This window comes from Lynx canadensis, chromosome B1 (genome assembly GCF_007474595.2).
Source record: "Lynx canadensis isolate LIC74 chromosome B1, mLynCan4.pri.v2, whole genome shotgun sequence".
Lineage (NCBI taxonomy): Eukaryota > Metazoa > Chordata > Mammalia > Carnivora > Felidae > Lynx > Lynx canadensis.
The window spans coordinates 199,650,391-199,676,580 of NC_044306.2; the positions used below are offsets into that span (position 1 = coordinate 199,650,391).

At 58.8% G+C, this 26,190-nt stretch overlaps 1 protein-coding gene across 1 annotated transcript in view; it reads left to right on the forward strand.

The window, feature by feature from the left end:
- The first annotated feature begins 4,615 nt into the window (after positions 1-4,615).
- The window catches only part of NSG1 (neuronal vesicle trafficking associated 1), a 30,633-nt gene continuing 9,058 nt past the window's right edge, over positions 4,616-26,190 (forward strand). The window contains exons 1-3 of the mRNA XM_030314216.2: positions 4,616-4,663; positions 4,979-5,133; positions 8,685-8,801. Of these exons, the coding sequence (XP_030170076.1) occupies positions 5,005-5,133; positions 8,685-8,801 (246 nt within the window). The 5' untranslated portion in view covers positions 4,616-4,663; positions 4,979-5,004. The remainder of the gene's footprint in view (positions 4,664-4,978; positions 5,134-8,684; positions 8,802-26,190) is intronic.

Below are 26,190 nucleotides of genomic sequence, written 5' to 3' on the forward strand. Positions count from 1 at the left end.
AAAAACTTGAAGCCCATCAGAAAGGAGGATGGGCACAGAATAGGCAAGGCCATAAAAAGTCATAAGGTCTTAAATGTCTCACCATCAAAAATAACCGCACACACGCGCAAAACAACGTAAGATGATAGACGTGTTAACTAACCTCATTGTAGAAATAACTTCGCCATCTACATGCCTATGGCATCATCAGCTTGGACGCCTTAAACGTACACGCTTCTATCTGTGTCAAGCTGGGGAAACTTTTTAAAAATACAGCGTCTTGTAATCGTCAGTAGGTTAAAGAAGGTGGATGGGGCGCCTGGGTGGCGCAGTCGGTTGGGCGTCCGACTTCAGCCGGGTCACGATCTCGCGGTCCGGGAGTTCGAGCCCCGCGTCGGGCTCCGGGCTGATGGCTCAGAGCCTGGAGCCTGTTTCCGGTTCTGTGTCTCCCTCTCTCTCTGCCCCTCCCCCGTTCATGCTCTGTCTCCCTCTGTCCCCCCAAAAAATAAATAAACGTTGGGGCGCCTGGGTGGCGCAGTCGGTTGGGCGTCCGACTTCAGCCGGGTCACGATCTCGCGGTCCGGGAGTTCGAGCCCCTCGTCGGGCTCTGGGCTGATGGCTCGGAGCCCGGAGCCTGTTTCCGGTTCTGTGTCTCCCTCTCTCTCTGCCCCTCCCCCGTTCATGCTCTGTCTCCCTCTGTCCCCCCCAAAAATAAATAAACGTTGGGGCGCCTGGGTGGCGCAGTCGGTTGGGCGTCCGACTTCAGCCGGGTCACGATCTCGCGGTCCGCGAGTTCGAGCCCCGCGTCGGGCTCCGGGCTGACGGCTCGGAGCCCGGAGCCCGTTTCCGGTTCTGCGTCTCCCTCTCTCTCTGCCCCTCCCCCGTTCGTGCTCTGTCTCTGTCTGTCCCAAAAATAAATAAACGTTGAAAAAAAAAAAAAAAAAAAAAAAAAAAAAAAAAAAAAGAAGGTGGATTAGCAGTTGCCGGGGAGGCTGGGGTGGGGGAGGGGAGAGTGGGCAGCGACTGATAATGGGGACAGGATTTCTTTTTGGGGTGACCCAAGTGTTCTGGAATTAGTGCTGATGGCTGCCCAACCTGGAACATACTAAAAACCCAAACGACGTGCGCCCTTCAAAACGGTGAGATTCGCGGTATGGGAATCACTTCGCCATTAGACAAAAAGACATGTGGCCAAAGCATCTCAGGAATTCACTGCTCTGCTCTGCCGGGCACTCCGTGGCCGTGGCCGGGGACCCGGCATTTCCCTCCCTGAGCTACAGAGAGGCTCACCAGGACTTGGGGGGGTGGGGGGATGTCTCCTCAGTCACTCGGAGCACTGATCCTGTGCCCACAGCAAGCATCTAGCCAGCACCTCATCCTGGCTCCACATAAGCCACCAAGAATAGAGACCACAGGGATACCGAGTGGCCAGCAGCACTCAAAGCCGTAACAATAGCTGAAGCAGGTGCTGCTTTTTATAGCTCATGTGATTTAAAAAAAAAATTTTGTTTAATGTTTATTTATTTTTGAGAGAGACAGAGACAGAATGCGAGCGGGTTAGGGGCAGAGAAAGAAGGAGACACAGAATCGGAAGCAGGCTCCAGGCTCCGAGAGGTCAGCACAGAGCCCGACGCGGGGCTCGAACTCACGAGCCGTGAGATCATGACCTGAGCCGAAGTCGGGCGCTCCACCGACTGAGCCACCCAGGCGCCCCGCTCATGTGATTCTTACAGCGTCACTGTGATGGAGGTATTATTGCTATCATCTCCGCCTTCTGGATGGGGAAACTGAGGCATAGAGAAGTTACGCAATTTGTTTAAAGTCACACAACAAGGAAGCAGGAAACACTGGAAATCCGCCCCCTCCCCCCCACGATACAGTCTAGGGGCGTCACTGCGAGGCTTGAACTTGGAAGTGGTGGCAGCAGCAGGGGGCAGTCCTGCCTCCCCCCCCCCCGGAGGGCAGATGGGGCAGGGGTTGCTGCCATTGTCCAAGAGGTGGTGGGTCTGTCTCCTGGGGCAGCCCTAAAGTATCCTACAAAGAGTCGTTTAGAAAAACCAAATACTGGCCAAAGACCTCGCAAGGGGGTCTAGGGTGGAGAGCAAGTCCTGTTGATTTTACTGCGTATATGCTTCAAAACACCTTAACACCTGTCCACAAGCACCCTCGGCGGGCAGCTGTCCCCTGTTCTGTGACTCCGGCCTCTTCAAGCTCATCTCTCGCGGAGACCCCGCCCCTCCCAGAGGCCTAGGTGAACCCAACGGTGCCCCCCACCCCAGGATCCCCAGGACCTGTGAACGTGTCCTCCGGGAACCCAGTGAAGGATTTCGAGAGGATCACCTTATCCGGGGTCACCGAGTGGGCCGGAAATCCAATGACCGGGGCCGTCACGGGGGACACACGGAGGAGAGGAGGAGGCAGAGTGACCGCGGGGACAGACAGCGGACTGACGTGGACAAGCCTAGGAATGCCTGGGGCCCGGACGCCGGAAGCAGGAACGTTCGCCCCTGCAGCCTCAGCAGGGAGCGTGGCCCCGTTGACCCCTGGCCTCAGGACTTCTAGCCTCCGGCTCGGCCAGGCTACACATTTCTGGAGTTTTAAGCCCCGGTTTGTGGTAAGCTGTTAGGGCAGCTACAGGAAACACATTTTCTGGCACATTCTTTTCCTCCCCGCGCAAGAGCGCTGTCTGGCCCCCGGGTGATCACATACTTGATCCAGAGTCTCCCATGCCCTCCACCTAAGGACCTGCCATTTCATTTCCCTCTTCCTCGGCTTCTGGTGGGTGGGGCTGTGGGTTTGCGCACCTGCATTCCCGGCATCCTTCAGGGCCAGGCCCAATTCGGACCCCCCCCCCACCCCCCACTGAAACCGCCGAAGTCCCAGTGACCGGCCCCCTGTGAACACCCGGGACGGCACACAAAAGGGAGCAAACGGCATCGGCTGTCCTCTGCTGTCTCTGTAGAACCGTGGGTCCTCCCTGTCCCCGTCCTCCTCAGCTGGCAGAGCCTTTGAGGGAAGGAGGGGGTACACGCGGGGTCCCGGGGGGCCTGCCCCGCAGCTGCCTGTGTGGGATCCCAACCAGAGTGTGTGTGTGGCCTGTGCTGGGGTCTGTAAAGTGCTGGCACCTGAGATGGGATCAAAGCCCCCCCCACCCCACCCCCACCCCCACCCCCCCATGAGGCACACGTGGTCTCTCCTGACCGCTGAGTTGAGCCAGACCAGGGACTGACCCAGCCCGGCACCTGAGCGGATTCTAACTCCCTTCCTCACCTGCTGCAGGGAGTGTCCAAGAGTCAGGGGGGAGGCTCCTGGGGTTCCACGTAAGAAACCCGAACCCCACACAGACATGCGGTATCGCTGCATCAGCCCTGTGGCTTCAGGGCCTTTGCCAGAAGGAGGCTGGTGGCCAGGCGCCAGCCCTGTGGCAGGGGCGGGGGCCTGGGACACCACCAGTCTTCCGCAGGCTGGCTGGGGGTAGCGTCTGCCCTGTGGTCAAAGACCCACTTGGACCCTGTTGGGGACCGGGGCCAGCGCAGGAATCTAATTACCTCCGGGGGTAAGAGGGGGTGGGGCCCTCCTGGGGATTTGGAAGTGGGGTTCCTAGCCTGGGCTGTTCCCGCTGTCTCCGTGCATTCCCTGCGGTTCTGGGGGGAGGGGAGGCAGGTCCCAGTGGTTCTCCGTTGGCTGATGCAAAAGGCCCGGCCTCAGCCTTCGGCCGCGCGACTGGGGTGTGACAGAAGGACTTTGGGGACACCGACGCTGGGCCCCAAGCAGACAGGTGCCTGGAAGGTACCGATTCCCCAGCCGCCGCCCGCCTCCAGCTGCTGGTCTTGCCGCCGCACCTCGCGCGGTGGCTCGTCTGGGGAGGCCCGCAGCCAGGGCTGGCTCCAGGTCTGCAAAATGACGCCCTAGTCCGGGCAGCTGCGACAGCGGCCGTACCCCCCCCCCCGGCCCCCTTCATTCCCGACCGTCCTCCTCTGCGACCCGGACGCTCCGGGCTGCGGCTGCAGGGAAGGGACCCCCCGCTTTCTCTTCCGAGGGGACCCGAGAAACCGTTCCCTGTCTCTCCGACGCGGCGCAGCGCGCGAAGCGCTCTCCCTGCCCCGCGCACCTAGCCCTCCGGCTCCGCCGGGGCGTCCTCCCAGCCCGGGCGCCGTCCCCAGCTCCGGAGGGCGCTCCCGGCACGGCCCGAGGCCCCCCCCCCCCCTAGCCCGGCCCCGCTCCGTTCCCACCCGCGCCTCCTGGCCGCGGGGACGCCCCCTGCCCCCTCCCCCCTCCCGGGTGCCCGCCGCCGCGCACGGCCCCCGCCCCTCCCCCCACTTTGGGGGCTGCCCCCCCCTTCGCGCCTCCCAGCGCCGCGCGCGCGCGCCCCCGCCCGCGTTCCCGGGGCGCCCCCCGCCGCCGAGCGGCCGCGGGTCCCCGGGGAGCGCTCCTTTGTGCGGCCCCGCGCGCTGCGTCAGGGCGGAGTTGCCGCCGCCGCCGCCCGCGCACTCGCCGGCGCACGGGCGGCCCCGGGGGCGGCGGGAAGGGAGGCGGCGAGCGGGAGGAGGGAGCGGCCGCGAGCCCAATCGCTCGGCTCCCCCGCCCGGCCCCGCGCGGCGCCGCCTCCGCCATTGCTGCGCGCGGGAGCGGCCGACGCGGAGGCTCGCGGCGCGCTCGGAGCCAGACCTGCGAGCCGGCGTGGGTGAGTGCGGCCGGCGGGCCCGACCCTTCCGCCCCTTCCGCCCGGGGCGGGGTCCGCGGCCGCCGGGCTCCCCGGCGGGTGGACGGGGACGGCGCGCGGGGGACGGGAGGGTGGGAAGGCTCCGCGCGGGGCTCCGGGACGGGGCGCGCCCCCTCCCCGGCCGCGGTGCGCCCCTGCGCTCGGGTCCCGCGGGGGGAGGGGCCGGGACCCCCCCCCCCCCCCCACCGTCCCCAGCCCCGCCGGGTCGGCGTCCTCCCGACTCCTCCCCGGGGGCGGGCGAGCTCGCGGTGACTCCCGCCCGGCCCTCCCTCGCAGGCGCTAGCCTCGGGTCTCCCGGAACGATGGTGAAGTTGGGGAACAATTTCGCGGAGAAGGGCACCAAGCAGCCGCTGCTGGAGGATGGCTTCGACACCATCCCCCTGATGACGCCCCTCGATGTCAATCAGCTGCAGTTCCCGCCCCCGGACAAGGTGAGAGCCCCCCCGGCACCCCCGCGCCGCCGGGTGCGCACCCCCAAGTCTCGGGCGGCGGCCGCAACAAAAGAGACGCGCGGCGGTGCGCTGGCGACGCGAAGTGGGGGCGAGCCCGGGCGGAGGGAGGAAGCCCCCCGGGGAGGACGACGTGCCCGCGCGGGATTCCGGATCGGGAGACGTGCTCCCCCCACCCCCGGCCCCCCGCCCCCAGCCTTGGGTGACAGCTCCGTCCTGACCGGGGAGCGCGGTGGGGGAAAGGTCCCTTCTTGATTTTCGTGGGCGTCTTGTCCGAGAGAGGTCCCTGGCGCCACAGCCGCCGCCCCAGCCCTGCCTCAGGGTAGCAGGGGGCCGTGGGTCCGGGGTGAGTCTAGGGGCGCGGCTGCCCCGCGTGCCTCCCCAGGTGGCGCGGTGTCAGCCTGACTTGCCCCCTCGCGGTGGGGAGGCCCCTCTCTTTGGCCAGATGGACCCTCCTCAGGGGCTGAATTCCCGTCCGCATCCTCTCCGCCCGCCCCTCCCAGACTTGCTGCAAGGTGTCCCTTCTTACAGGGAGCCTCCCGCCTCTCTTTGTTCCTTTTGTGAAATCTTCAAGTCAGGGCTCTCTCCGCTCACCCGCCCGGGTATTAGTGTGTGTTAGTGTAGCCGGGGACAATCAATCATTCGTCATCCTTTCCCCAAAGTGGGTTCTCTTTGCTGGATTTGAAGAGTCCCTTCTTTTCTTCAATACAGTATCCAATCAAGTAGTTTCTGTACATCGAGGAGAATATTTTCGAGAGCTAACACTTAAAAAGGTAAACATACGATGTTTGAAAGTCTCCACAATTGTATTGTAAAGCTCAGACCTGAAACGGTAATAAACGGCATCCGTTCTGACCACCTTGCCGCTGCTTAAAAACCACCCTGGCCGCGACTAAGCTCCTTCTATTCCCCAAAGTGCGTTTCCTCGTGTTGTCTCATTTAGCCCTGGTGAGGACGGTCTGACTCAGGTCTTTGTCTTTTATTCCCGCACGTTGGGGATTGCTGACCACCAGGCGGGGACCGGGAGGGGGGGAATATCTGCAGCGGTGGGTCCTTCCTTTCTGGAAGATTCCTTTACTCCCATGTGGACTCTTTGACCTACTCAGCTCTCTGGAGTGGTTTCTGTCCCCCCAACTTTATTGTCTGTGTTTTGGGTTGGGGGGCAGGGGCAGGATCGTGGCTGGCAGCAGGTGTCTTGAGTTCAAGAGGATCAGCTCGTCGCACCTGTGCACCCAGGCCACGTGGGGCCACTCTGGGGCACCGATGGTCCCGAGGAGCTTGGGGGAGGGGTGGGGCCGGGCTGCCTCAGCTGGGCGGGGGAGTTGGACTTGCGGGCCAGCTCAGCCCGGCCCCACCGCCCCCACCTTCCCCTCCCAGCTCAGCCCAAGAGTGGTGGCAGCCTGTGCCAGCAACGCTGCGTCCTGAGGCAGCACCTCTGTCAGGTGACTCCCGCTGCTCAGCCTGAGCCTCCTCTTGGGCCCTCAGTCTGTTCCATTCCAGAACCATCTGGCACTCAGTTGACTTATACCAGGGAGGGGGATTTCAGGCAGGTGTGCAATCCATTGGCCAACCTGCTGTGCCGTCCAGAAGTGGCCCAGGTAGGTCGGAAAGAGAACGAGCCTCCCATCCCTGGGGGTGTTCAGACAGAGAGAGGGAGCTGGCAACGATGCTCCAGGGACAGGAATTGTAGCAGGAACCAACGATTAGGCTGGAAGATTTCAGCGGTCACGGATGAGTAGACCGACTCTCAAAGAGTTCACGAGATGTGCCCAAGGTCACGTGGCCGAAGGCCACACTCCTCCCGGATACAGAAGCTTCTGGCAGGGCCTCATGCCCCGCCCTGCTCGGGACCAGACATGTGTCACTCTAGACCTCGCTTAACCTGAACAACAGCGCTGTGATGCTCACAGCCAGGGTTCAGGGGGGCGATGTCACCTGTCCCAGGTGGCGTGGCTTATGGGGTCAGGGAACGCTGTCAGGGTTCCAGGTGGAATCTGTCCTGAGCATGTGTACTGAGTGCTGAGGTGCCCCAGGGACAGCAGTCACGTGGCAGCAACGTCGGGGCATCTCCCCGGACGTCTGATGAACGCTCGTCAGGGGCCAGGCACTTGTCTGCGTGCTGGACGGGCTTACGTTTCTTTAACGAGCTGACGTTAGGAGGGAACTACCGTTGCTGCCCCTGTGGTACAGATGTGGAAATAGAGGGTCTTGTCCAAGGTCGCCTAGTGTCAGTGGAAGATGCAGAGGGATCCGGGCTGATAGAATACCCACCGGGCTCCCTCCTCCTCCTTACTGCAGCCCAGTCGGAGACGCCTTGTTCCCGCTTGCGCGCCAGGACCCTGAGGTTCTGAGCGGTCAGGCACGTGCTCAAGGTCACACAGCCAGTCAGGTGCGGTTGGGACTCGAGGACAGTAGGGTGATGCGCAGACACTGCCTCGGAGCCGGCTGCCCCTCCCCACGTGGGCGCCCAGGCTGTCACTCCAGGCACGCCCTCCCTCTCAATGTCTGCAGAGCTGCGTGCACAGAAAGGAACAAAGAAGAAAGCAGGAGCGTGGCCCTTGGGTCACTTTTCGGTGGCGGCTGGCACGGGCCGCTTTCTCTCCCGATTTCTTCCTGGAGGCTGGCTCCAGGGTCCCGGCTCCCTCGGACAACGTCTCCAGCTCCTGACTCGCTGGGTCTTCCTAGGTCTGCCCGAGTGTCTCCCCCAAGCTGCGTGCCGCCCTCTCTGGGGGAGGGAGAGCGTGGGGGTCGCTGGCTCTCCGCAGTCCAGCGGCCACTTGTTGGCTTCCGGAAGCCGGGGACCAGGGGCTGGAGACGTGTGAGCTCTTGGCGCCTCCCTGCCCGGTGGGGACAGGAGAGGAAACCGTCCCGGCCGCAGGTGTGAGGAAGAGGGGGCCGGGAGCCCGAGGGAGGAGGCTGGAGGGCGGGCCGGGGCTCATCTGAAGCTGGGGGGGCCACAGGGGAAGGGGGTGTACGGGGCAGGGTAGGGCCGGTTTCCTGGGTGCAAACGCCTCTCCCACTTCACAGGGGGCAGAGGGGAAGAAGAGGAGGGAGACCCTCTGGGGGCCGTTGCAGGGGCAGAAGAGGGAGAGGATCGTGGGGTGGAGACAGCCACGAGGTCGATTTCCTTGCGAGCTGGCTCCTGCCCCTTCCTGCCCCTGGAGGGAAACGGTTACTCCCCTGTTGCCTCACTTTGCCCACGGCGTAGAGACCAAGGGAAACCAAGCGCTCTCTCCCAACCACTGGGCTTGCGATACGAGTGCAATGAGCACCGTGTCAGGAGTCCACCCTGCCACCTATCGGCTTAACTCCTCTGCCCCCGAGTTATCATACTTTCCTCCTGGGGCTGCTATCAGGGTTATTAACGGGCAGTTTCTTAGAAGTCCCCGGCATCGAGATTTCCCATAAATGGGGGCTGTCCTCGTTCTTTTTGCCAAACACTTGGTGGCCAAACAGCGACTCGACTGCCCTCTTTGTGTCTGGATGTATCTGGCCGCACCCCTGACGCTCTGCTTCTCTGTTTCCCCAACAAGGTGGTGGTGAAAACTAAGACCCAGTACGAGCCCGATCGCAAGAAGGGCAAAGTGCGCCCTCCCAAGATAGCCGAGTTCACCGTCAGCATCACCGAGGGGGTCACCGAGAGGTTTAAGGTGAGTGGCCCCCGATGGGGACTACACTGCCTTTGTGTCCAGGAGGGAACCGCCGAGCTGACCCACGAAGTGACGGGGGTCGGGACAAGACACGGTTCATCTGGCTGACCCCCGCTGTGCAAAACCAGCCCTGTGGCTTTTAAGTTTTCTTCGTTTCCTTGCTTTTCCAGAATGACCACACGTAACTTAGTGTGGTTGGGCTTTTTGGGTTTTTTTAGTGTTTACGTTTTTCAATTTTAACATACGACTTTTTAAAAAAAATTCCAGCGTAACTAACACCGTGTTCTGTTAGTCGCGGGTATATGGGTGCAGCGTAGCAGTTGAACAGCTCTGTCCGTTACTCGGTGCTCCTCACGGTAAGTGCTCTCCACCCCCTTCCCCGACTTCACCACCCGCCACCGCCCCTCTGGCCGCCACCAGATCCTTCTCTATAGCCGTGAGTCCAAGGGGAAAACCCACCCCTAAACCTTCTTTTAGACAGCGGTCACCCACGTGGGGAAAATCACTTTCCAGACTTGAAGTCTTTACCTCCAAAGTTCCAGGGAGGAAGCAGACTAACAAAGATAAGGCGGCCTACTCCCCACGTGCAAGACCCGGTTCCGGGCCCCTTACTTGTGCCAGCCGAGCTCAGTGACCCTCCTCCCCAGAGGGCAGGTCTATAACCCATCTTGCAGGTGGGGAAGTTGAGGGCCGGGGCAGTCCCAGCTGTCTGGGGGTCAGCCTCCGTCCTTCACCGGCCCCGGCAGGGTGTGGAGGCACGGGGCTTGGTGGCCAGTGTGGTCTGTGCACGGGCCGTTGGAAGCGCTCACTCATGGAGGGGGGGAGGCCTGTCTCTGGACGGTTCTCCCAGGGGGGGAAGAGCTGTTGGAAGGGGCGGGGTTCCAGCCAAGTGGGGGGCGGAATGGAGCCTCCCCCACAGGCTGGGTGGTCTCTGAGGGTGGGAAGAGCTGGGCTGCTTGAGGAGGAAGTTAAGACACTGATCTTCTGGGGACTTGTTCTTTGGGAAACAAGACGTGGTAAAACGGTGCCCGTCACCCAGATTCAAAGGGGTGATTTGAGAGACGCCACGGGGTGGCCCAGACCTTGCAGAGGGGCCGTGGCTGCCTCTCCGTTCACCCCGTGTGGCTGTGTGAGCAGTCTGCTCGTGTCTGGGTGCACAGATGCTCGCACACCCACACTCCCAGCAGTTCCCACAGCACCTCACGCACCATGTGCGGTTCTAGCTCATGAAACCCCGTGGGTCGGTCGCTAGGTGCGAGCGAAGCCTGCAGAGGTGAGGCGGCTCCGCGGGGTGACTGGCGAAGCCGGGGTGCGCTGTGACCTTGAGTCCCTCCTTCCCATCGCTCCGGCCTGCCTCGTGGGCTGGAGGGACACCGTGCAGGGCCTGCCTGGCCTGCGGACCCGTCAGAGTCACGATCTGCTGCGTCCGCGGGGTGCTCGCCCGTGTTATTTGTCTGCCCCGAGAGGTGGGTACTTCTAGGAGAGCCCCTTTCCGGCGGGAACGTTGAGGCGCAGAGAGGCCCACGTCTGTGGTTCCCGCTGGTGCCATAAGGACGGTACGTGGGCTGAGAAGCTCGTCCGGTGGCTCCCGGCTCGGCAGTGTATCTGTGGCTTTAAGCTCATGACCGGGACCGGGTTGGACTGACTCAAGGTCGACGTCTTTTTCCACTCTGGCCAGCCGGCTTAGCAGGTGCCTCATCTGCGGCCACTCACGTGACCTGCGCGGTGCGTGCCCTGGGGATTTGCCGCCTGCCGGCCCAAGCAGAAATGACCTCGGTTTCAAGGTCATCATATCCATCGTTCTGATGGCTGACACCACCTGGATATCTGGGTTTCTCATTCCGGATTTGACCTTTGCCCTTCTCAGCCCTGGCGTTTTACGTCCCCGCGGAGTGGGGTGCAGCGTGGCACCTGAACGGCTGCCCATCGTCTGTTGTGGTCCATTGGGTGCAGGCTCTGTCCCCCAGCTCCGGTGCTTTCCCCGCATGCTTACCTGCTGTAGGTCCCCAGGTTCCCTGTTTAAGGCACGGGTGACACACATTGGCCACGAGGGCTTTGGGCAGCCACAGCCGAGCATCTGTGTGGTTACCTGGTGCCCGTTGCCCAGAAGATCTGAGCCCGTCCCTGTGGACTGGGCTGTGGTGGCAGGATCCTGTCTCACCTCTGCCTCCTCCTGCTGGGGGATGTCTGAGAAGGTGATGTATACAGCAGGCGCTCCGTAGAGCACTGCACTGCAGTGAGCCCGTCTCCCCGGTTTTCCGCATGAACAGTCCAGGCAAGTCTGTGTGCTTAGCACCTGCCGCCTCCTTAGGGTTCACGACCACCCCGGAGGGGGCGGTGCTCGCCCGTTTCACAGGTGAGGTTTTCGAGTCCCAGGTGGTCACCAGGGGGCTGGGGTCCTTCGGACTAGTCCGTGTCTCCGAGGCCAGTGCCTTCCCACCACACGGCCTGCTAGGCACACCTCCCCATTGGGCTCCGCCTTCCAGCTCCTTCCAGTCCCGGCTCAGATACCAGCTCCGCCATGCAGCCTCCGGGGATTAACCTGACCCTCCTGGGGTTCCCATTGCCAAATGTTAGGAGAAAGTAGCAGCATCTAAACAGGGAGCCGGGCTCCGGGTCAACAAGTCACCTTCCTCACTGGCAGCCTCGGGATGTGTGGTGGGCCACGTACCCCCGAGTGTTCTCCAGGGCGAGCATCGTTTTTCTCTGGTCTCTTCCTTTCGTGTCATGTTGTCCAGGCTCCCTTCCGCCCCGGGCCCTCCTCTGAGGGGCCATTCTTGGGCCATGCTTCTCTAGGTGTGACCAGATGTCCTGGCGAGGTCCAGCAGTGTGGCCTCTCTCTGCCAGCCAGGATGACAGCCCCTCCTCTTTGGGGCTATATATAGGCACGGGAACAGCTTGATGAATCACTGGGTGACTAGCCATGCTGGGGGCCCCAGAGTGCATGGGGACTTGGGGAGATTTCCAGGGTTTTCCCGCCGGACCCTTGCTTGTTGAGTAAGGCAGCTCCCCATGGAGCCCTCTCTCTGGGCTGTATGTGGATGTAAGTCCTTTCCACGTGTCACCGGTTCCCTCCCGGCCAGGCAGATGACCCCCAAGGTCACGGTCAGGGGCAGATTGCCACCTGAACCGTGTGGCCTGGCCAGCTTGACCTGGAGGCCTGTGGGCCAGACGCTCACAGCTGAAGGACCTGCGTTCTGTGGGCACCTCGGGCTTGTGCCCCGACACCATTCTCAACAGGGAGGGAGAGTTAACCTGGTTCCCCACGCGTCTGCTGTGGGGTCTGTGTGTGAGGGGAGGCCCCCAGTGCACTGTACCTCTAAGTGTGGTCGGGGGCCGCCTGCGGTAGAATCACCTGAAGTTTGATTCTAGCGGAGGGACCTGGACCCTGGGAATGTGCCTTGTGACGATGAGCTCTCCCGTGGCCCTTCGTGGCTGGAGGTGCATTCTAGCACAAGGGCAGGGCAGGCTCAGGAGGGCCGGCACCTTTCTGAAGTGCTGATGGTGTTCACCGTTCTGGAATGTTCTCCCAGCCTTTTCTTGCCCAATTAGGTGTCTGGCGTCTCTGAGTGGAGCCCACAATAAGGCACGCTCCTCCTGCGACGCATCAGCTGGCCGAGGGTTGGGGAACTTGGCGGGGGGGGGGGGGGGGGGGAAGGTTGACCCGGAGACGGATCTGTGATGGAAGGTTCGGCCTCCACCCTGGGCCATGCTGGGGGCTCCGTCACAGCTTTGCTTTGGACAGAACCTCTTCCTCATCCTTTCGGTGACTGGGCGGCTTCTGTGTGGCTCCCAGCCCAGCCACCGCCTCCGTTCTTTTCGTCTCCCTGTGTGAATTGCGGGAATGGAACTGCGTCTTTCAGCTGTTGGAGCAACAAGTAAATAACGTGTCCCCCTTTGTCTCTAATTTGTGCGGTTCGGGAGCGGGGAAGCCGGCTGCTTTGCGCCTCCTCTTTATATACCTTTGGACGGCATCCTTGAGACGAGATGTCTTTTTGGATGTTACTTTATGGTTATCGCTCGGGGATGAATCTCTTGGCTCCCAGGTTGCTAGGCTGGTTGCTAGGTAACCGCTGATGGGGAGAGGGTTTTGTAAGACTCCGCCACACTGGGATTGCTGGATGAATCACCCAGCAGCGGCCAAAAGCCTAGGCTTGTGAAGAGGTTAGTCAAGGAGGGAAGTGCTCGTTTAATTAATTGGAGGTGTATTTATGCGGAGAATAAACACAGGCTGAGATGGTTCTCAAATTAAGTAAACCTAAACATCTTTTCAGTCGCGTGTTCCCACTCACCCACGCAGGGCGGGGTGTCAGGGTGCGGCTGGGGCTGCTTGCTTAACGCCCCCCTCCCATCTTGGAAGATGGAGGGGCCGTAATTAGGCAGATTAAAGGAAGGCTCCGTCGGGGCTCTCCTGAGCCCTTTATGCTCCGTGGCTGCCGCGAGGGAGAGCTGTTGACGTTTCTGAGACCCACACGCCTTCTCTTTGTGAGTTGAGGGTTTGGGTGAGCAACCTGCACCCCCTCCCCTGGGGCCGTGTTTCCTCTGGGGCTCCGTGAGATTCCAAGGTCAGCCTTGCACGTGAACGCCTTTCGTGGTCCGTGCAGAGCTGGGAGGATGTCCTAGGAGGAGAGACCGAGTTCGTCTAAATGGCCCCCTGTGTTGGCGGTGGATCCTACGGTGGGGGCATCCCTTTGCATCCCGTCACAAATGATTCTGTGGGTGGTTGGTACCTTCTTCTCACCTCCTTAATGACCTTGAGCTTCCTGTGCACCCAGCTTGTTTTCCACACTCTCCAGTGATCCCCCGGTGTGTTTTGAGACGCATTTGTTAAATATTTATGAACGGCAACACCATTTCCTTGGCGTTCGGCAGTGGGGGAGGTCTCCAAGCAGTGGCACTGGAGATCCCAGAATTGTTTGGACACCCCCGTAACCTTCAGCCGAGCGTCCCGCGGGACTCGGATGCCAGGTTCTGTGGTGGCAGAGCCCACGGTTTTCTGGCCCAGCTGTCGAGTGGGGGCTTCATCCAGAATCGGATAATAAGTGGTTTGAGTCATCTTGGAGAGGGGGTGTCTGTGTGTTCACTTTTTTGTCGGTTACCTAAAATATTTAGTGTTGCACATGCTTGAAGATGTCAGGATTCATCCTATTTTTCCAAGTTTTTTTTTTTTTTTTTTTTTTTACTGCATTACTCAGCAGAAAACACGTTTCCTTTCCCCTCCCCCCTGAGGGGGGAGGGCAGAGGGAGCGGAGGAGGGAGCACCTAGCAGCCATCGACCCAGAGCCGACTCAGGCGCCGAGTTTTACGAGTGTCATTCCTTTTTGTGTTAGTAACAATCTTGAAGGTTGATCTCGCTGGCTTGACTTTGTAGGCGGGGAACGAAGGTCAGAGAGGTTAAGGAGCAGGCGGACGGGCAGCCTGTTTCCCGTGGAAACAGGATTCAGACCCACATCCACCTGCCACCCCAAAGCCCACCAAGCTCTGTCTCCCACACCGGCAGCTGCACAGGACCTGCGGGCCAGCTCTCCCCCACTTTGGATGTCCCAGTCCCACCCCCTCCGAGCAGTGACCTCTCCCAGGGGCCCCCAGCAGGAGAGGAAGCCCCACCTGTAAAATGGGGGTGCTGCCCCGTTCCCCACTGATCCTTAGAGAACTAGGGTGTGCACAAGGGTCTTGTAAGTTGAGTGGCTATATAACTTATGGCCCAGATTGGGACGCTTTTGAGAGTGACCGTGGACACTGCACATTGGGGATGCCAGGGCGGTAACTAGCAGCCAGGACTGTCCTAAGAATCCAGGGTACGTGGTCCCCTCCTTATAAAGTTTGCCCCGAGGCCCACATCTTGTTTGCCATCCATTCCTGGCTGTTCTTTCCAGAAAACATCCCTCAGCTCCGTCTTGCCTCTGGGGCCGGGCTGCCGGGACCTCTGCCCCAGCCTGTGTCTTGCCTGCCTCCTGTCTCTCTCCCTGGCCCATCTTTCCTTAGTGCGGTCAAATCTACGTAACGTAACTTTTATACTTCAAAGTGTTCAGTGACATGTGATCTGCATTGTTGTCCAACCATCACCACTGTGTAGTTCCAGAACATTTCATCACCCCGACAGGAGACCCCCTGCCCATTAGCAGTCACCCTGTTTCCTTGCCCTGTCGGCCCTGAGCAGTCACTGATGTACATTCTGTCTCCGGATGTGCCTGTTCTGGACATCTCACATGGATAGAACCATACGACACATGGCCCTCTGTGACCGGCTTCTGTCACCGGTGTGTTTTCACCGATCATCCGTGTCGTGGCAGATGGGTGCCTCATTTCTTCTTCTTTTCTTTTCTAATTTTTTTTAATGTTGATTTATTTTTTGAGAGAGAGAGAGAGAGAGCGCACGAGAGGCAGAGAAAGAGAGAGAGAGGATGGGAGGCACAGAATCCGAAGCAGGCTCCAGGCTCCGAGCTGTCAGCACAGAGCCCGACACAGGGCTCGAACCCACGAACCGTGAGATCATGACCTGAGCCAAAGTTGGGCACTTAACCGACTGAGCCACCCAGGCGCCCGCCTTGTTCCTTTTTATGACTAATACTGGGTAGTATGGCTAGACCGTCTGATTTATCCCTTCATCCACGGATGGGCACTGGGGCCATTTCCTCCTCTTGGCTGGCGGGAACAGCGCCGCTGTGAACGTTCACATGCAACTTTTGTTTGAACACCTGTTTTCCGTTCTTCTGGGTTTGCACCCGGGAGCGGAGCTGCCGGTTCGCGCGGTGATCTTGTGTCTGACACACCGAGGAGCTGCTGTTTTCTCTGGCAGCTGCGCCATCCCCCAGCCCCCCCAGCAACGTGTGCAAGGCTTCCGGTTTCTGCACATCCCGCCGGCACCTGTCATCCTCCGTCCCTTCAATTCTAGCCGTCCTAGCGGCTGCAAGGCAGTGTCTCACTGTGGTTTTGATCTGCATTTCCCGGGGGGCTGATGACGCTGAGTGCTTTTCCCCCCGCGCTGGCTGGCCGTTCGTGCATCTTGTCTGGAGAGGTGTCTGTTCAAGTCCTTTCCCATTTCGAACTGGGTTGCTTTTGTGCTGTTGAGTTGCATTCTGGACACCAGCTCCTCATCAGATCTGTCATTTGCAGATGTTTGCTACTATCTGTGGGTCGCCTTTTCATGTCTTTGCACAAAAACATAATCTGGCACAAAACTTAAACGTTTTGAGGTACGATTTATTTTTTCTTTCGCTGCTTGTGCTTTCGGTGGTACTTCTAAGACACCATTGACCTCTCCCGGGGGCCCCCAGCAGGAGAGGTGTGCCACCTGCCAAGTCTGAGGTCATGAAGATTTACCTCTGTGTTTTCTTCCAAGAGTTTTATGGCTTTAGCTTTCACATTTAGGTCTTTATTCCATTTGGAGTTAATTTTTGTGGCTGGTGTGGGGTAGGTGTCGAGCTTCGAGCTTCTTCTGTCTGTAGAAAGCCAGTTGTCCCAACACCAGTTGTTGAAGGGACTGTTCTTGCCTCCCTGAATGGGCATGGCGACTCGATTCAGAAACCAGTTGATCTTGACGTAGGGTTTAATTTCTAGACTCTCTGTGCCATCCCGTTTATATGGTTATTCTTATGCCAGTACCGCACTGTCCTAATTACTGTAGCTTTGCAGTAAGTTTTGAAATTGGGGAAGATGAGTCCTCCCACTTACTCTTTGCTTTCAAGATTGCTTTCGGCTGTTTGGGATCCCTGTTTTTTTGCGTCTTCCCTGATTTCTTTTAGCAGTGTTTTTCCGTTTGCAGAGTTCAAGTCCTTTCCCTTTGGCCGCAGGCAGTGAACGACAGCAGGGCGAGTGCCGCCTGTGACCCTCACCGGTGCAGAGCACTGGCGTTTTTGTGTCACGCCGTAGCTGGTGCCCGGATCCCCTCCTTTCTTTGAAATCACGGTATTTCTCAGATCTTGCTTGATGTTAATAAAGATACAAGTGTATATGTATCATCAGTTTATATCTTTTGCGGTCTTCTGACAACGGCGTTTCAGCACGATGGGTTTTCCGCGCCGTCCCAGGTATGGTGTTGTGCGTATCTCGAACATGATTCGGAGAGGGATCTGTAGCCTTTTCTGGGTCCCGGAGAGTCAGTGGCACAAACACAGCGGACACCCTGTGCTGGGCTGGCCCCTGGTCGCTGGAAGGCCGCGTCCCAAGGCACGGCCTGGGCCCCCACGCGGCAAGTGCCGGTGGACACGGCCAGGAGTCCAGCTCCGGTAGAACAGCCGTGATTGCCTCCCACAGTCTCCTGCTCTGGAGTTTTTACTGACAGCTGCACAGAAGTGATACACATTTGGGGGTGATGTAGAATCTGCTTCCTCTCACTCACTCTCGCTCACACGCACGCACACATCGGTGGCGAACGTGTCCTTCAGCTAACTTGGAGCCTCCTGGTGTTGTGACAAATGGTAACTTGTCACAAAGAGGCGGCTGCCTCCTGGAATTCTGCAAGTGCCCAGGAACCGTCTGGGTTCCTGCTTCTTGATGTGGCAGACAGGGACCTGTGTCACCTGGCTTGGGTCCCCTCCTGCAGGACATGTGATGTGCCAGCCACACTGGCCGAACGCACCGCGTCCCCAAATGCCTCTGGGCTTTGGCACAGCCTTCTTCCTCTGCGAACACGCCTTCCACCCTTGCTGCCCTCATGAGCTCCTCCTCCGAGACCCAGACCCCCCCCCCCCCGCCCCCACGTCTTCCCCAAGCACAGTAGGGATTCCCCTCCTCCTCCTGTCCCTCCCCCCCTCCCGAGTCGTGATGAGTTCACACCACGCAGGGGAGAGCAGGGCTGATGCGGTGGGGCCAAGGACAGGTCAAGGTAGCCACCTTCTTGAGAATGTCCACCAGCCACCTGGGATTCCGTAGGTGGAAGAAGGCAGGGCCCCGGGGCCCTTTTTTGCCTTTGTTAGCCCCTTCGTCCTTAGGAAAAGAAAACAGGACATTAGCATATGACTGTCTCGGTCTGAAGAATATAATCCAGGCTGGACCCGTTATCATCATACGGTTCTTTTCTTCCTGGTTTTACAACAAAACTGAAAACCATTTTTGTGGGCCAGGGAGAGCGTCCGTCGCCAGCACTGGGCCCCGGGGTGCCCGGCAGAGACGACGGCTCTGAAAGAACAGCCCTGCTTCTAAGGAAAGGTGCTTCTCCAGCGCGGGGGCTCCCTGCCCCCCACCCCTGCCCACAGCCCCGCCCGAGCGCAGGCGACAGCAGGCGCCGTCCGTCTGGCAGCCCAGGCCCTCCAGGCCTCCGGGAGCCCGTGGGGGGCACAGCGGCCCCGGGGCCCCCCTCCTTCCCGTGTGTGATCGTTTGCTTCACAAAACCCAGACCGACTGGCACCTCTGGCAACGGAACTTGTGCTCCATTTGACGTGGGCATGCTCGGGTTGGCTCCGGGTGCCCGGGGGCTGCTCCGTAAGTACTCGCTGAGAAGATGGGCCGCCGGCCAGCTGGGTCCAGTGACTCCGTCTCCCTCGGCGCGCGCTGGGGCCTTGCGCTCCGGAGGAGGCGAATGAGCTCCCGGGGGCGTCTGTAACAAAGTGCCACCACCTGGGTGGCTCAGGACAACACGCACGCATTCTCTTACGGTCCTGGGGGGTCAGAAGCCCCGAGTCAGTGTCACTGGGCTGCATCCGGGTGTTGGCAGGTGCTCCCGCTGGGGGGCTCAGTCTCTTGGGCTTTTGGAGCCGCCAGAGCCACGGCCCCCACACTTCTTGGCTCGTGGCCCCTTCTTCCACCTGGCCCGGCGTCCTCCAGTCCCTGCTCTGTCTCCTCTGCTCCCTCCCGCAAGGACGCCTGGGACTTCGCTCACACCCACCCGGATATTCCAGGAGGTCTCCTCGCAGGGGCAGAGTCACTTTTTGCGTAGCAGATGATGTGCACAGGTTCCAGGGGTTAGGACCTGGATGTCCTTGGGAGACACCACTCGGCTTACCCAGCCGGTGTGCCCTGGGCCGGCCACCTACGCGTCTGAGCCTCAGCGTCCCCGAGGGTAAAACGCAGCCCATGGTGTTGCCTTCGGGAGCCGTCAGGAGGAGTCCACGAGCCGTGGTTAACCGTCTGCTAGAGCGCAGAGTGTGGTGGCAGTCTCTGGAGCTACCCTTAATAGTGGTGTTTGGGCACAGGAGTGCCCAGGCTGGGTGGGGGGAGGGGAGCTCAGCAGCCCTCAGGCTCCAGGAATCCCATGCAGAAGGGGTTTACCCCGTTTACCTCGTCCTCAGCTTAGATTGTGCACGGGAAGTGTCTGGGAAGTTTTAAATGCTCCTGAGGCCTAGTCGTTGCCCCCCCCCCCCCCCGTCTTCTCCCTCGCTCTGGGTGGGGTCCTGGTGTTGGGATCCTCAGAGGCTCCTGGGATTCTAACACAGCCATGGTTCCGCCCCTGTTTTTGTGCTCATGAGGGCTGGGCCACTGCACGTGGCTGCTGCTTCGCTGCCTGCGTGTGTCCCTGGGCTCGTCAGACTACCTGGGGGTCTCGTTGGCTCGACTCGAAGGTGCTGCCTTTTCAGCGACCGGGCCTCCGTCACACGTCAAGGTGCCAGATGCGATGGTCTCTGAGCATCTTCCGTGTCCCGGTGCTGCAACACCGTGAGGGGATGGGCTTTGTGAAGCAAGGGCTCGCCCTGCCCACCCCCGACTGCCCGGCTGGGGTCTCCTGGGCTTCCCACCGTAAACCCGGGGGCTGGGCTGGCATGGCCACTTCCCGGCGGAGAGGGGCCACGTGCCCTTTCCGGAGTCACGATGCGTGTGGGCCTGGCGGGCCTGGAACCCAGGGCTCTTGACGCGCGTTGGGCAGCGAGTGGCCAGTTTGTCTTCTAGTCAGACTATTCTGGAACTGGTTGAAAGGTGGGGCCGCTGGCGGCTGGGGGCTCCCCAGGATGCTTCTGGTCAGGGTGTGTTGACATAGGAAACAGCCTAAAGGGTACTCCCGCGAAACAGCTCTAAGTAACTTCACACTTCTTTCTAGAATGTGCCTAGCTGTCTCACGGGAGCGGGGAGGTTGGTGAGACTCTCCAAACTGGGACACAGTTTCGTTTCACTTGAAGCACGGAAACAGTAGATGCTGGGCTGTGCGGTGCCCATGCTTGTGCTGCTGGTGCTGGGAGACGCTGGGATGTTCCAGAGCCTTCCTGGAGGGGAGGCAGGGGCCCGGCCAGGGCTTCAAAGGGTGAGGAGGAGAGCAGGTGACCCAACCTGGCGTGCTGGGGAAGGGACAGGGATGGCAGCAGACAGAGAACACCTCAGGGGACGCGAGCCAGCCCTGGCCCCCCCGGAAACAGCTCCAGCCCTCGGGGCCGCCGTGGCAGGTTCACCGCTGGGGGCTTAGCCAGCAGACGGGGCGTATCTCCGTTCCGAGGGTCAGAAGCCCAGATACGGCGGGGACGTGCTCCCTCTGAAGGCTGGAGGGGAGTTCTTCCTTGCCTCTTCCCAGTTTCTGGTGGCTCCTGGCGGCCCTCGGCTACAGACTCGTCCCTCCCACCCTCTATCTTCTCGAGCTTCTCCCTGCGTGTAGGTCTCTGTGTCCTGTCTCCCCTTTCATAAGGACACTGTCAAATTGGGTTAGGCCCCACCCTAATGACCTCAACTTGATCACATCTGCAAAGACCCTATTTACAAATAAGGCCACATTCAAAGGTAGCAGGGTGTAGAACTTCTATATTTTGGGGAGGGGAAGACACAGTTTAACCCATAATGGGCCTAGCACATGAGGCTGACATCTCTTCAGAGCCCTGATCCCTAGTCATTCTCCTGATGAACGTGGAAGAGCACGAGGCTTTGTTCCCCGCCTGCAGACATAAGATACGCAGGTGACCTGCTTAGGCACACAGCTGGCAGGTGGCAGAGCCAGGAGCCAATTCTGAGCTGGCTGGGGATCTTTCTGGAAAGGCCCGGGGCGCTCTCCTCAGGCCACGATAACCGCAGGGGTGCCCTATGCCAGGTGGTGAGTAGGAAACCCACATTTCTCTTCCGACCATGGGGCACTTCCCAGGTTTGTGCAGACCCTGGGGCCCAGGAGAGGCTTGGAGTTTGCAGAGGTGTGGGGGAAAGAGCGGGGACAACCCGCAGGGGAAGGGCTTTGCTACACCAGGTGCTGCCTCCCGACTGTCCCTGGATTTCTCTGCCTCCCTCCTTTGAGTCCTCCGGGAACCGTCACGTTCGCTTTCCTTGGTTCCGTGGGCTCCTCGGTCATCAGGCCTGGGAATCCTGGTTGCAAGGCCCAGGCCGGGTTCCAGGAGAAGAGTGGTTCCCCACAGCCCCGCCGAGAGATGGGGCTTATTTTTAAACCTAAACAGATGGGGCGCAGTGAACCAAACACAGTCGCGGCTTCCAAATTCGAGGGACAGGTTAAAGACTGCCTTAGGACGTGAGATCGTGTGTGCGTGCGTATGGATTTTAATTGCGAACTGTCGTACACACACCATTAACTTCAGGAGTGAGACGCAGAGACTCCGTATTTGTACATGTCGTGAAATGATCACCAAAATGGAGTCCAGGGAACACCATCACCACACAGCTACAGTTTGTACACGTGATGAGAACTTTCAAGGTTTAATTTCTTAGCCACTTTCAAACATACAACACGGTATTCTTCTTCTCTATCGTACCCCCAGGACTTACTTACCTTAAAACTAGAAGTTTGTACCTTTGACCACCTTCACCCATTTCGCTTACCCCACCGATCTGGTCGCTGTATCTCCGAGCTTTTTTTTGTTTTGTTTTTAATTTTTTTCAAACATTTTTTTTTAAATGTTTATTTTTTGAGAGAGAGAGTGCGAACAGGGGAGGGGCAGAGAGAGAGGGAGACATGGAATCTGAAGCAGGCTCCAGGCACTGAGCCATCAGCACAGAGCCCGACGCAGGGCTCGAACCCAAGAACTGTGAGATCATGACCTGAGGCAAAGTGGGAGGCCCAACCAACTGAGCCACCCAGGGGCCCCACCCGAGCTTGTTTTTTTTGTTTTAGATTCCACACAGAGGTGAGCTCATAAGGTACTTGTCTTTCTCTTCATTTAGCATAATGCCCTCAAGGTCCATCCTTGTTGTCGCAAGGGACAGGATTTGCTTCTTTTTCTGGCTGAATACTACTCCATTGTGTGTGTGTGTGTGTGTGTGTGTGTGTGTGTGTGTGTGCGCAACACACACACACCGCCTTTTCTTCACCCTCTCGTCCATCCATGGACACTTAGGTTGCTGCCACGTCTTGGCTGCTGTGGATGAGGCGGATATGAAAACGGTGTATTCGTACCGACTGTTTGAGTCCGTGCTTTCACTTCTTTAGGGTATATACCCCGAAACAGAATTGCTGGATCACATAGTAATTCTGGTGTTAACTGGCGGAGGAGATGCCGTACCGTCCTCCAGAGTGGCCGCACCCGTTTGCTTTTCTGCCAGTGCTCAAGGCTTCCTGTTTCTCTGCATCCTCTCTGGCACGTGCTGTCTCTTATCTTTTTCGTAACAGCCATTCAAACAGGTGTGAGGGGTCGCTCCCTGCGGTTTGGATTCCCTGGTGATCGACGTCGAGCGCCTTTTCACGGTCCTGTGGTCCATCCACAGGTCTCCTTTGGAAAAATGTCTGTTCGGATGCTCTGCCCATTTAAAAAGTTAGATTGTTTGGGTTTTGGCCATTAGATTGTAGGAGTTCTTACATATTTTGGATTCTTGCCCCTTGTCAGATATATGACTTGTAAGTATTTTCTCCCACACAGGAGGTTGGCGTTTCCATTTTGTTGATGGTGTCCTTTGCTGTGCAGAAGCTTTTTGGTGTGATCTAGTCCCACTCATTTATTGTTGCCTGTGTTTGCCTTTGCTTTTGGGGTCAGATTTAAAAAATCATCGCCAAGACCAATGTCAAGGAGCCTTCACCTTCTAGGAGTTTTATGGTTACAGGTCATTTGTCTTTAATTGCCTTTGAGTTAGTTTTTGTATATTATGTAAGAAAGCGGTCCAGTTGCATTCTTTTGCATGTGGCTCTCCAATTTTCCCCACACCATTTATTGAAGAGACTGTCCTTTCTCCGGTGTATGTTCTTGCCTCCTTTGTTGTAAGTCAGTTGACTATGTGCGGGTTTACGTCTGGGTTCTCTGTTCTGTTTTTATGCCGGTACCGGACTGTTTTGGTTGCTGTTGCCTTGTAATATAGTTTGAAATCAGGGAGCAGGATACGTCCAGATTTGTTCTTCTTTCTCAAGATTGCTTTGCTTATTCGGGGTCTTTTGTGGTTCCATCCAGATTTGAAGATTGTTCTATTTCTGTGAAAAATGCCACTGGGATGTTGACAGGGGATTGCATTGAATCTGTAGATTGCTCTGTGCAATTTGAACAATATTAATTCTCCCCGACCATGAACACAGACTACCTTTCCATTATTTGTGTCTTCAAATTCTTTCATCAGTGTCTTAAAGTTTTCAAGGCACAGATCTTTCACCTCCTTGTTAAATCTGTCCCAAGGTATTTGATTCTTTTAAATGGAAATACAGATGAGATTGTTTTCTTTTTTGGGTAGTTTGCTATTTATGTATAGAAACACTACAGCTTTCTGTGTATTGATTTTGTGTCCTACAAATTTGTTGAATTGTTGATTACTTCTGAGAGTGATTTGGTGGAGTCCTTAAGGTTTTCTATGTATAATGTCATGTCGTCATACAAAGGGTGATAGTTTTACTTCTTCCTTTCCAATCTGGGTGCCTTTTATTTTTCTCAGGTGCTGTGGTGAGGACTTCAATACTATGTTGAACAGAAGTGGTGAGAGTCAACATCCTTGTCTCATTCCTGATCTTAGAGGGAAAGCTTTTAGCTTTACACCATTATGACGTTAGCTGTGGGCTTGTCCTATGCGGCCTTTATTACGTTGAGGCGTGTTCCCTCTATACCCACCGTGTTGAGTTTTTATCGTAAGTGGATATTGAATTTTGTCAAATGCTTTTTCTCCATATGCTGAGATGATCATGTGTTTTTTATCCTTCGTTTTATTCATGTGATGTATCACATCGTGGGTGCTGAAGGTGCCTGCCTCCCTGGAATCGGTGTACCCTCTTATGCTGTGTGATCCTTTTAATGCATTATTGAATTCAGTCTAATACTTTGTTGAGCAGATAATACTCTTTTTAAAAAAATTTTTTAATGTTTATTTTTGAGAGAGAGAGTAAGTGTGAGTTAGGGAGGGGCAGAGAGAGAGGGAGACAGAGAATCCGAAGCAGGCCCCAGGCTCTGAGCTATCAGCACGGAGCCCGATGCAGGGCTCAAACTCATGAACCATGAGATCATGACCTGAGCCGAAGTCGGATGCTCAACCCGCTGAGCCACCCAGGTGCCCTGATTTTATTTTACTTTTTAAAGGGTTTGTTTGTTTATTTTATTTATCAGAGAGTGAGCATGAGTGCGGAAAGGGCAGGGAGCGAGGGAGGGAGAATTGGAAGCAGGCTCCACGCTGTTAGCACAGAGCCCAACATGGGGTTTGAACCCACGAACTGTGAGATCGTGAGCTGAAGTCAAGATGCTCAACCAACTGAGCCCCCGCCCCCCTCCCCGGGCGCCCCGAGGAGATAACATTCTAACAGGGCCTCTTAACCTCTTGTGTGCTATGCTCTGGACTTCTTGGAACGATGTTTTCAAATGCCCAAAATGAAACACGAAGGCTTGTGAAGGAAACCAGTTCTGTCAAACGCAGCTCTTCTCACCGACCACCCTGGCAGAAGCAGCAGCTGCTCTCGACCTCGTGGAGCCCCCCGAGCTGCCCCCAGGGGCTGCCAGCAGATGGCTGGGTCCCGGGCAGGGCAGGTGCGGCTGAGCAGCAGCCTGGGTGAGCCGGGGGCAGGGGGGCCCTCGGGAAGGACAGGGCGGCGGGTGTGAGGGGGGCTCTGCGGCCTGGACCGTGAGCCGGGCCACCCACGCGGGCGCGATGGTGGGGACGGGACAGCGGCCAGGGCAGACGCGTCCTTCCGCAGCGCCCGCCGTCCTCAGGAGCACCACGCGTGCGTCTGCAGCCCTCCCACCAGGCCTGGGAGCCGGGTCCTCTCGTTGCCCCTGGTGGGCAGGAGCCCGGGTCCGGCGGGGGCTGCCTGCCCGTCCCAGGTGTCGCCAGCGGCAAGGCGGCTCTTGCCGGAAAGCCTGGGTGTCCCGGCCGCGGCCCCCCCCCCCCCCCCCCCCGCGCAGATCTGACCTCCTTCAGCTCCGTGCCCTGCCGCCTCTGGCCTCCCTGGGCCGTCTGGGGTCTGAGGCTGCGTTCTTGCCGTGTAGTGCAGTCACCACCGGAACCCGGTGGCCTTTCCCACGGGCGCTTTGAGCCCCGAAGCACCTGTGACTTCATCTCGTGTCCCTGTGTCAGGCACGGGCTCCACGTGCAACACAGGCTGTCCAGGCAGGCGGAGGGCCTCTGACCCTTAGGGTGACAGCCCTGACGGTCCAGATGAGGGGGTCGCGAGGTCACGGGAAGGGAAGGGACTTGGGGGGCAGAGAATGGGGACGGGTGGGACTTAGGGATGGGCAGGAAGGGCCTCAGGGAAGGGGATGCGGAGACTTCTTGGCTGCCTGGGGCCCGAGGGGCTCTTCCCTGGACAAGGGGACACGGGACAAGTGTCCCGGCTGCAGTGAGTGGGAGGTGGGAGCGGTGGGGAGGCGGCAGCCAGGCTGGGCGTGCGGGAGAAGGGAGAAGTCTGGGTGCCCCTGGGCCCCAGGGCGTGGGAGCCGCCTAGAGCGTGACGAGTGTCAGCACCGCGCCAGGAAGGCACAGTGGGCTGCGCCCTTCACCTCCGTGCCGCCCAGCGCTGGACTGGGCCGGGTCCGGCCAAGGCCGAGTTGCAGGCCTCAGAAGGACTCTGAAGGCTGGGGATGGAGAGCCCGGGAAATGGAGGCAGGGCCCAGCGATGGGGAAACACTCGCTGTGGTAGTTCCTACCGTTCCTCGTGGGTGTCTGTCCAGTTCATTCCTCCCTCGTATCCTCATGGCAACTGGGAGGTGGGGAAGTGTCGTCTTGTGTCACAGGTGAGGGGCCTGGGGACCAGAGAGGTTCAGGGGCTTCCGCGTGGCACGGCACAGCCCAGCGGTCAGACCAGGGCCGTGGTGCCTGGGGCGGGTGTAGGAGGCCGCACGGGGCTGGTGACTTCGGTTCACAGCCGGGCCAGTGTCTGTCCTCCAGGTGAGCGGGCAGTGCGTACCAACTTCCCCCACACATCCCGTGAGGCCCAGCGCCACCCTCCGCTTCCCCAGATGGAGAGCTCGTACGGTAACTGAGGCCCCGCGGTGTCGGGGGACCCGGGCACGGGTCCCCTAAGGCCAGGACAGGGTTCGCCCCTGGGCCTCTTGTGCAGCCTCAGGAAGCGGCACAGCTGTGCCCGCCCTGCCCCCGGGGGGAGGGGGGCTGCTCTGTGCCAGCACCCAGGGCCGCG